Genomic DNA, 10124 nt, shown 5'->3' on the forward strand with positions numbered 1-10124 from the left:
TATAACGTCCTATGGTTTGCAACCCTCGAAATAGCTCGCTTCTTGAAGCTACCGAGAGTTGATTTCGATAACTACTGACTTACTAAATAGGGTTGTATAAAACAATTATAACAACAACAACAATGTCCTTACATAATACTCAGCCAGCAAGGAAAGTGGAGAAAAGGTTTGTTGTAAGCACTTTGTTATGCTTCAAGATTAGTTTCATATTGTAAGATCGATCAATATCCATTATATGTTATAAACAGTATGGTCATTTTGTGATTTCCGAATGCCTTAAACTTCGACTTATTGAGGTTTCACTTCACTTTAAGTAACCAAGCAACAAAGCGAACCGTTTATTTTGTTTCAAATAACAAATTTATTGACGTACCCTAACAACGTCTTCGAAACGTTAAATTTCCTTTGCTTTGGCAACAAATTAATGGAAAGTATTCAAATCAAGCCTTCAAAGAGTGAGTCCGTGTCATCGCATTATATTTTGTAGAAATCTTTTGATATCTATTGAGCTAGCAAACATTTGCTTTTTTTCATAACCCATCATATTTACACTGGCGAGGTAAACTATTTGAACCAAAACAAAAAAATTCAGCAGATTCACTATGTCGCTTGTCTATATAACGCGTCACTATGAGAATATCAAAAACATCGAAAGCACTGCGGATTATTATCAATTTATAAAAGGCAGCTCCTCGATGAGACCTAGACAGCCCGTTAGAAAAAAGGACAAGTCTAAAGCTGTTCTAAAATTGCCGGATGGTAAGAGGTTACTGACCGATTCTAAGAAGAGTGAGCGCAAAACAATGGGCTATAGTGAGACACCGCTACGTGAACCGTGTGAATTTCTGCGCAAAAATGGCGGCGTCAAATGGCAAAGAAAACGCGATCATACTTGTCCCAAACGTGATGAGCCTGTACTGCCAGTGCCACGCTTGGAAGATCTGAAGAAAGAGAAGCATGACAAGGAGAAGAAAAAAGTAAACTTTATAAAAAAGAACGCGCAATGCATTAAAAATGCGCCAGCGAAGTGGCATCCACCAAAGTATATTGACTTCCATACCGGCACGCCACGTAACTTGAAAAATTCCGGACTTGTTCCGCAATATGTTTGTTCAGAAGCGTATGGTAAAGTGCCTTGTTACTTGCGTTTGCATAAGAAGCTAGTTTCGAATAAGCCCGAAATATGTAAGATCGAACAAGTGCAGCTGGCAGAGCGTTGCAAGTTCAGGGATGCCAGTATTCGTCAATTACCATTGGAGGAGAGGGATAACATTCTAAAGGTTCGAAATATAAATATGATTCTGTGTCTTGAACATTTTCTATTCAAATACATTTATGTTATTTACAGGGTCTCAAACAGCATTTTAATGACGTCTTCAAAGCTTACCAAGCAGGTTCCTTGTTAATTGACACAATTTCAAAGCGTTTAAGAAAATCGAATTTAGAAAAGGAATTACGGCAATTGGAACATGACATTTTTCTTCTAGAATCTAATCCGATCATATATGTATCTGAGTATTAATCGTCAATAAAATGCGTCAACTGTTCAAATTCTGCAAAGGCATATGTTTTATTATTGAAAGAATTGGCTTAATTGACGATATGATATGCTCAACGAATCGGTTAACGCGAAATAACACTGAAATTTATTTATTCAGTTATGAACTGTCTTATGTTTTATGGTACTACAAAAACAAAATAATTTTAAGAGTTACATCCTAAAATATAACGATATTCGATCCTTTTATACCGTGAACAGGCCATATTAAATCTGCCACGAAATTGTAACACTTAATAAAATATATAATATAAGGGATCAGCGTGATAAGCTAAGTCGATTTAGTAGTGTCCGTCTGTCTGTCTGTATATACTTGTTACTTGTTACCTCAGTTTTTGAGATATCTATATCGAAATATTGCACGTGTCCTTTTCTCCCCAAGAATCTGCATAATTGTCGGTACCGATATCGGGCCACTATAGCTCATAGCTGTCATACAAACTGAACGATCAAAACCAAGTCTTTGTATGGAAAACCCTTTTTTATTTTACAAATTATCTTCACGAAATTTGGTATGGACTATTGTTCAAAGCAACACGATAACCTTCGAACAAACAGTTCAGATTTAACGACTATAGCATGACTTTTCAAAATCAAACAACTTCAGCATTAATTCAGTTTCTTTGAATGGTGGTGAAAACAAACCACCACCTAACATAGACACAGAGCTCAGGTGGCCTCACAAGAGCTAAGTAACCACAAATTTACTATGGTTACAGGTTACTCAGCTAAATATGATGAACCATACCTAAAAATAATGCTCTAACCAACTACATATTTGCATTGGAGGAATTCTACAGAGTTGATAATCTCTAGCAGGATAAAAATCATGTTCCGTTCCGCTCACGTAGACCCGACTGTCGTGGGAACGGACACTAACCACTAGAGTGTAGATATAACATTACAAAAAAAAATATTTAAAATTAAATTTGAATATATTTGCAGAATAAGTCAGGGGCCTTAACAATTTCGTTCGAAGTGCAATGTACATGTCTATTCTACAGTTTACAGCAAGGTTATTAATAATATTAATTATTCGACCTCGTAAACAAATGTGTTTGTTTGAACTGAGTAGTAATAGTTCAACAGCTCTAGTTTCTTCCAACAACAACAGCTACAGTTCACATGACGATAGAATCTAGTTAACAAACACGAACACAACAACAACAACGAATACAATAATGTTGCAGCTTGACACCCAATTGAACTTCTAAAGCTATGTGGTGCAAGACCTGCAGTTGCAAGGCAATGACTCATATTTTTAAAATTCGCTGATGGCAGCATAAGTCCATTTTTGTTTTTGTGTATACTTGTATATTTGCATATAAAATATATAATATTTAACACTTTAGTAGTACGCTCAAATTAGGTAATATTCACAATATATAAAATACTATATGAAACAAATACAATTGATTGAGTCGTACAAGAACAAAAGTACCCAAGTTGTAAATGCATGTATGAAATTAAATTGCTATACATAATTCTACATCAAAAGATTGCACTATTGAATATTTTGAATACATGCACATAATCACATTTTCGTTACAATTCTCAATAATTTCGTTTTTATATAGGTATGTATGTATCTATATAAAAAATATTAAACTCATCGTTATGCATAGAAAATTTATTAATGCTTATGATTTATCTGTTAGTAGTGCCATAATTATTTATTTTAGTTTTCATTCGCCACATAAAATAGCACAAACATTTGACGCTTTGCAGCTTGGGCACTGACGTTTTGGCCGAAGCAATTAGAATTTGATGAAGATATGAAACTTGTTTTGGATATTCTGTTGTGCTGTGCTGCTTCTTTATTGTTTCTATTGTCGTGACCTCACACTCACACACAACTATACACTAAAGCAGTGGTATAAAAGCGGCCATGGCTTAGGGATCAATGTTTGTAATTAGCGAATTTATTCAAACTGGCGATAAGCTTCTTGTAGCCTATTAACGACATTTGAATAGAACTTAATTTGCTCTTCTATAAATGATTTAAGCGCCTGTTTCATATGTGTATCACGTTCTTCTTTAAAATGCGACATTTCAGCCATTACAGCATAGGAAATAACATCGGTGCGACGATTCACATCGGTCATTTGTGCATTGCTCATCTTTTGCTCAGAGGTTAAACGTTCGCATTCTTTGCGTTTTTGCATTGCACCCTTGTGTGTTGAAAGAATGTCGGGAAAACTGTTGAGGACGCCTCTGAAATAAAAAATACATAGAAAATTAAGCCCTTAGGTAAGCCATATGCAAATGTATATGCACGTATGTATGTATATATTTTTAAGTAACAAACGAGATTGATAAGTGAGTTAGAAAGTGGCAAAGATAAGTAACATACAAACACATATGACACTAGATAAGCTTTTAATTGCAAACACGATAACAGTAGAGTAATTACTCTTATATCAGTTAAAAGATACTGAAATATATGTAGTATCTCCAAGCTAGGCACAAGGTGCATATGTAACTGAACAGAGGTTAACTTTCGTGTTGTATTACCTGTAGATATGCAAACGGTCCGAAAATGGTATCCAGTCCAATTTAGGCTGGTCACCAAATAGCTGCCCAATACCGATGAAAATACCACCAACTCGACCAACACTTTCCGATAGCGGTGTTGTTTTTGAGGGTGCACGACGCTCGTCTATATTTAAGGCCTTTGCCAAGTCCGACATGCCATCACCAATACGTTGGAATTCTTTTTTACATTGTGTTTGATAACGTTTCGCCGTGTCATTGGATAATGCTAAGAGATTTCGTACCGAAATATCCATTGCATGCGTGAATTGTGAACAACTTTCCATTTGAGCATCTACAAGCGATGGCAACAATGTCTTTTCCGGCGGTGATATGGCCCAACAATAAGATACTCCCACATATGTGTCACGTTCGGCTTTCCTTTTGCCTGATTTCCACATCTTGTCATCGTTGCAGGTCAAGAAATGATGCCACACTTCGCATTGTGATAGTACCGGATGACGACAAACCCAATCTACAAATTCTTGCAATTGAACCCGTCGATGCTCCACAAATTGTTCTTCGTAACGTCCGGAAATTTGCTTATCGGGCAACGGTGGTATGGGAATGAGGCAAAATTTCTCCACCAAACGTTCGTGTAACCAATCAAAATGCTTGTATCTTCTTGATACCTGCAAAAGAATTATGTTGAAATTACATTTGACGTATGATAAAATAATTGCATAAGTATTTGAAATTTATAAGAAAACAAACACAGCTGTGAACAAAACTTACAGATATATTGTTAAAGCTCGGTGTCAGCTGGTAGGCAATAAAAGTCTTCATTCCTTTAAATTTTGACTCTTTTTTCGGACTGGCCACTATTACAGTGTAACGTTGATGGTTGGTTTGCCAATAACAAAAATTTTCCACATATGCAATATGCACAATTTCATGTTCAGAAAGCTTTTCCTTATTTCCCAATCCCAATATATATGAATCCGAACTTTTACCGAACATACCAGACTTTTTTAAAGTTGCTGTGTTGTTCGGCGCAGCTGTAGATGCTAATGAGATAGTGTCGTCCATTGGTGCGGCTGGCAGATTTTTGTTATCATAACTGCTAGCGGAATGTGTGAGTGCATTACCGTGTCCTGCGTGATTACTTGTTTTTGCCCCACCACTGGGACCTATTTCCGAATACGTTTCGTTGTCATCATCCCAATCATCTTCCCAGTCGTCATATTCATCAGCAGTTTGATCATATCGATTCGATGCGTCAGTTGTGGTCGCAGCAGGCACTGCTACAGGGCTACTAGCACTAGTTTGGGGATTGTGTTTCTGCGCTTCTGCGGCCGACATCACCTCCACATATGCCGCTGGAAAAAGACCAACCTTTCCTTCACCATTCTTCCCCTCCCACCAACCCTCTCCCACGTCTGTTCGAGTCACTGCCAGGATTTCACCAATTTTTATTGAAATCTCCGATGAGCCTGGCTCACCAGAGAAATCGTACATTGCTCGCACATATGATGTCATTCTAAAATAAATTATTTATTTATATGAGTTTTTAAACAATTCTCATATAAAAATAAATGACCAATCTAGCAATGACAAATAGGTGTTGTTCGAAAGTCGTAATCTTCAAAATGATTAAGTGGTTGACACAGTGTTGCATTTTAATATAAACAATCGAACAATCAAGTGATGAAGTGCTTAACACGTAACCGGTTCAAGAACGATAATTATGTAAATAAGCTACCCAGAAAATCCCGGCTATCGAAACTCCAACACATTGAAACAATTAGTGCGGAATCCAACACACGCACACCGAACAGTTAATCAGGCCGTTGCGTATGAAAAGTACATTTACAAAATAGTTTCGGTTAGAGTCGTTAATCGAATCATAAGAAACTCATAGAAACTTTACCAGAAAACTCTGGTAGCGCTGCTGTGTAATTAATCGATAGCTTTTTGCTTGCAAAGTAGTGAAAACAAGTAAAAAAAAATACATAGTACGTAATTTTAATGAAAACCATCGTTCGTAAAAATAATAAACTATAATTTACAATCGTGTGACCTAAAAAATGTACAAATTGCAACATTAAATTTATAATTCGTGTAACGATGCAGGTAACCCTTATGTGAAACAACCGATTGTTATAAATTGTGATTACCATCGCTATGACATTTAATTGCTATTGCAAATTTTATTAATGGAGTCAAATTTGATGCTAAAATAGCGTATCGGCGTGGAAAATATTTCAAATAATTGCTACTACTAGACAACGCACTAAGTAAGTATTTCGACTTCCAGCCACTAATTCCAACTAATAATTCATGTTGAATTAAGAATTGTTCATAGTTTTCCACGTAAAGCCGGCTGGAAAACGAAGCCTCATTGGCAAGCGTGAATAAAGGTCGATGTATCCGTGTTTGATTACTAGCAAATTGAGGATCATTGATTTAGTGTAAACATGAATATTTTTTATAATTGACAAAATGTATGCAATAATTAGTTAAAAAACTATACTTTTTGTTAAGCTCCTTAAAATGTCGAGTCTCGATATATACGACGACACGGAAAACCTTATAAGCAGCGATGAATACAGCGAAGAGGATGATGATGAACTTATGAATGTCGCTATAAGCTCGCAGCAGAAAAGCAAGCGAGGAAGTTCTGATCGGATATATAATATACCAGCTTCTATGCGAACCTCCAGAAAAGAACAGAGACTGCCGTTTAAAAGAAAACTGTGTAGCAAATACAAAGCTAGAGCATTGAAATGGTATATGCCAAAATCCTACGTATGAGCTATTTATTTTATTCTAATATAAATATTTTTTAACAGGCTCAGTGGAAAAGCGAAACGGGAAAAGAGTAAGGAGTATTTACTATGTTTAAAAAGGAAAAATACCGCCGTCATTGAATCTCATACGCGTGAACGAGAATATAACTCGCCTGATAATTATAAGGAAGTTAAATTAACAAATAATTTATCAGAAACTATAGATTTAGATGAATCTGATGTTGAGGATATTTCTCCAAACAAAAATAAAGAGAAAAGTAAAGTAGAGCTCGAAGAGGAAATCAAAGAAATACCAAAGGAAGAAGTAGTTTCAAAACCGCAATTTTTTGAAAAACAAGAGGAGTTGGTAGAAAAACAAAACGATTTAGGTGAAAAACAAAGCGCTCTACCGGAAAAACCAATAATACAGGTAATAACAGTTGTATATAAGTTAAATATTGTGTTAAAGTTTTTTTTTTTAAATATTTTTATATAAATTTTGAAGGAATCGCCAGCACAAACGCAGGAACAAAGTTGCAATAAAAGAGCACGCTCCCCTTCGCCAATAACAGAAGACAATTGCAATGAAAATAAAAAACATCAACCAGAGCGGCCAACATCGACACAATTGTACAGACAAATCAATGAGCTGTTTCCCAAATACGATGGGGTACTTGCAAACCATGTAAAACACAACGGTACTACTTTGGGTGCAATCGATGAGAATATGACACGTTTAATGCTGGACATACAAACTTTGAATGAAATACTTGAAGCAAAAGAGACAGAATGGAATCGGCTGCAGAATTTGAAAAGGGTTAAAGAAGAAATACTCGCGCGATTAGAACGAAAAAAGCATATACTGAGCATAAAAGATAGGAAATTTGAAGAGCACAAATATAATTTACAAGCCTTGAAAGAACTGGAAACGTATCTAGCCGAAGCACACCCATCGACGTCAGCCAATGTTGGTCTCTCAACTACACATCAGCTCATCGAAAATCGTGCAAGCATGAAAACAGAAGAATTGCAAAGAGAGCGTAACAATACAAATCGGTTACAAAAGTTCGTAATACCAATAGAATAATATATCTATACAAATTAATATATATATTATTTATTTTTCTCTATGCAGCATTTTAATTTCGAACAACATTCTACAGCGCGTGGAAGCGTCAAACTATGATATTGACAATACTAAAAATGATGTATCACCGACACATCAAACCGCATTTAATGAGGATAGCCCAGAGCTGCACAAGTATCAGTATTTGGAACAGAAAATTAAATCGAAAATCGGACGACAGGGACCTTTTGTCGATGTAAAGAGTATGGTTGCTGACTTTCGGCAACAAAATCCCGTTGTATTCCCGCGCGTTGGCAAGCGTATTAAAACCATCGATGGTAATTACAGCGTTAGAGCGCTAAGTACGCCGCCAAATGTGAGTTTCTATTTTTGATTTTATAATATGCAAGTGTGAATATAATATTATATATGCATTTACAGTGTGTTGATGGCAACAATGTGTATATGGAGTCGTCATATAACTGCAATGGCTCCAATTATACGCCGACATTAGAAAAATTGCTAAGTACATCGTCGCGCAACAACAGCTCCTTACACAGCAAACCCAGTGCACCAGCAACACAAGGTTTTAAATTTAATACAGAAAGCCAAAAAAGTTACTATCGTCTGCAAAGTGATAGTGGTTGTAATGAAATTTCAATAACGCCAGTGAATTGCGTTAATCGCTACCAACAAAGAATACAAAATTCCAAATCGGGACTACTAAGAACGGCACTAGATGTGGTGTGTATAAGTTAACAGTAAAATTTATAGTAAAGTTCTTGCTCATTTGCTTTAAAGCTCTATTATATAAAAATTAGTACATAAATTGTTTGTGATTTGCGCCAATTGTAATACAATTTAAAGTTTTGCAATATTATATAATATATATACATATATAACAAATCTCTCCTTTTCTGTCATCCTCAGAATTCGCAGCATAACGCTTACTACGATGTGTCCGATTATGTAAAGTCATCACACAAAGCGATGCGCAATATGCACAACAGTGATTTACAATTGTGTCAAGAGTGTAAAATGCATGAGGCGCGCTTTGTTTGTGCTGGTTGTGGCAATCAATGGTACTGTAGCAGGGAGTGTCAGGTAAGTTTAACTCAAATATATACAAATTCAACATTTGAATCCGTAGAGTTGCTGAACTGACGTGTTTCCCCCCTTTTCCTCTACAGGTTACTGCTTGGGATAAACATTCAGATGTGTGCAGTGAGTGAAAGCGGCAGAATGCTTTCACTCACAATTGACGTCGTAAACATTTATGTATTTTTTCATAATAATATTAAAATATGTATGTCATTAGCTTATAGAATTTCAGATTATTTCCTAAAGTTTCCATGACTAAATGGCATCTTATACTAAAAAAGAAAATTAAATAAACACAAAACCATATAGCATAAAGTAATTTCACTACAGTTTCATCTTTTTGGAATAAGAACATTTTTTTCAAAATAATTCAATTAATTCGAGAAACCGTCACACAAAAATCATACATTTTTCCGTCCAAATCTCTAATACAAAAACTCATGCACTTTTTTTTACAAATTCACCACTATATAATGAATGATTTCATACATAGCGAATCAATACTGTTGTTGTTGTAGCAATACTCAAATAGTTTTGTAGAACTGAGCGACATTAGTCAAAAACCTGTATTGTGATTACTAGAACTAGAGAAAGTTATAGATTGATATCTTTTACTTTTGGCAATTAAAAGAAGTTTGCTTGAGAACATATTTCAACGTAATTTTAATAAAACAACTCACAGCTTAACTGATAAATTCGGCATAAAATCAACTAATCAACAAAAATTATTTTGTAATTGTATTATATGTGGACCGGTGTAATTTATGGACGCATTTCACACAAAGAACGGTTTATTTAAGCAAGTATATTCACTCAATTTTGTTAGACTAAAACTTAAAAAAGCTTACCAATCCAAACAGGGTTAGATCGCCGAAATAACAGCCCTTAGCCGGTTAAAATCCGGGTCAATTTCGGTAACATAGAACCGGCACTTGTGGGAATTGCGCAACTTCGTTCTGGATACTGTAGCAGGTTAAACTCCTACTTATCCAGAATCGACCCCGATATACCCAATATATGTCCTGCATGCAATGAGTCTCTGCATGACACTAACCCCTCTTTGCATGCCCAACGAACACTACTCATCTAACATCTATTTCTCTATGGTCCAACCCCGTCGAAACAGCTCGTTTCCTGA

General features: G+C 35.7%; 3 protein-coding genes across 3 annotated transcripts; 2 read left to right on the forward strand and 1 right to left on the reverse strand.

Annotated features, from left to right (window-relative positions):
* Positions 1-261: 261 nt before the first annotated feature.
* LOC106617948 (enkurin) lies at positions 262-1560 on the forward strand. The gene is made up of 3 exons (XM_014235431.3): positions 262-455; positions 514-1280; positions 1349-1560. The coding sequence occupies exons 2-3, from the start codon at positions 603-605 to the stop codon at positions 1520-1522; spliced, it is 852 nt and encodes a 283-aa protein (XP_014090906.1). The 5' UTR covers positions 262-455; positions 514-602; the 3' UTR covers positions 1523-1560.
* A 1289-nt stretch (positions 1561-2849) lies between these two features.
* Positions 2850-5684, reverse strand: SH3PX1 (sorting nexin 33-like protein SH3PX1). The gene is made up of 3 exons (XM_014235498.3): positions 4826-5684; positions 4073-4722; positions 2850-3772 (listed from the first exon to the last, which is right to left on the reverse strand). The coding sequence occupies exons 1-3, from the start codon at positions 5567-5569 to the stop codon at positions 3481-3483; spliced, it is 1686 nt and encodes a 561-aa protein (XP_014090973.1). The 5' UTR covers positions 5570-5684; the 3' UTR covers positions 2850-3480.
* A 495-nt stretch (positions 5685-6179) lies between these two features.
* LOC106617993 (putative leucine-rich repeat-containing protein DDB_G0290503) lies at positions 6180-9305 on the forward strand. The gene is made up of 8 exons (XM_014235499.3): positions 6180-6327; positions 6575-6819; positions 6883-7249; positions 7325-7884; positions 7955-8261; positions 8327-8629; positions 8816-8989; positions 9076-9305. Exons 2-8 carry the CDS (start codon positions 6584-6586, stop codon positions 9115-9117), a joined length of 1989 nt encoding a protein of 662 aa, XP_014090974.2. The 5' UTR covers positions 6180-6327; positions 6575-6583; the 3' UTR covers positions 9118-9305.
* Positions 9306-10124: the final 819 nt, after the last annotated feature.

The sequence above is a fragment of the Bactrocera oleae genome, chromosome 6 (assembly GCF_042242935.1).
Source record: "Bactrocera oleae isolate idBacOlea1 chromosome 6, idBacOlea1, whole genome shotgun sequence".
In the NCBI taxonomy this organism is placed as follows: domain Eukaryota; kingdom Metazoa; phylum Arthropoda; class Insecta; order Diptera; family Tephritidae; genus Bactrocera; species Bactrocera oleae.

Excerpts from the sequence above, each read along its gene's own strand:
- SH3PX1 (XM_014235498.3), bottom strand. The coding sequence starts at position 5,569 with ATGACATCATATGTGCGAGCAATGTACGATTTCTCTGGTGAGCCAGGC. Across the intron at positions 4,723-4,825 it reads CGAGCTTTAACAATATATCT|GTATCAAGAAGATACAAGCA; the intron begins GTAAGTTTTGTT and ends ATTCTTTTGCAG. Across the intron at positions 3,773-4,072 it reads GACCGTTTGCATATCTACAG|AGGCGTCCTCAACAGTTTTC; the intron begins GTAATACAACAC and ends TTTTTATTTCAG.
- LOC106617993 (XM_014235499.3), top strand. The coding sequence starts at position 6,584 with ATGTCGAGTCTCGATATATACGACGACACGGAAAACCTTATAAGCAGC. Across the intron at positions 7,885-7,954 it reads AATACAAATCGGTTACAAAA|CATTTTAATTTCGAACAACA; the intron begins GTTCGTAATACC and ends TTCTCTATGCAG. Across the intron at positions 8,262-8,326 it reads CGCTAAGTACGCCGCCAAAT|TGTGTTGATGGCAACAATGT; the intron begins GTGAGTTTCTAT and ends ATGCATTTACAG.
- LOC106617948 (XM_014235431.3), top strand. The coding sequence starts at position 603 with ATGTCGCTTGTCTATATAACGCGTCACTATGAGAATATCAAAAACATC. Across the intron at positions 1,281-1,348 it reads AGAGGGATAACATTCTAAAG|GGTCTCAAACAGCATTTTAA; the intron begins GTTCGAAATATA and ends TGTTATTTACAG.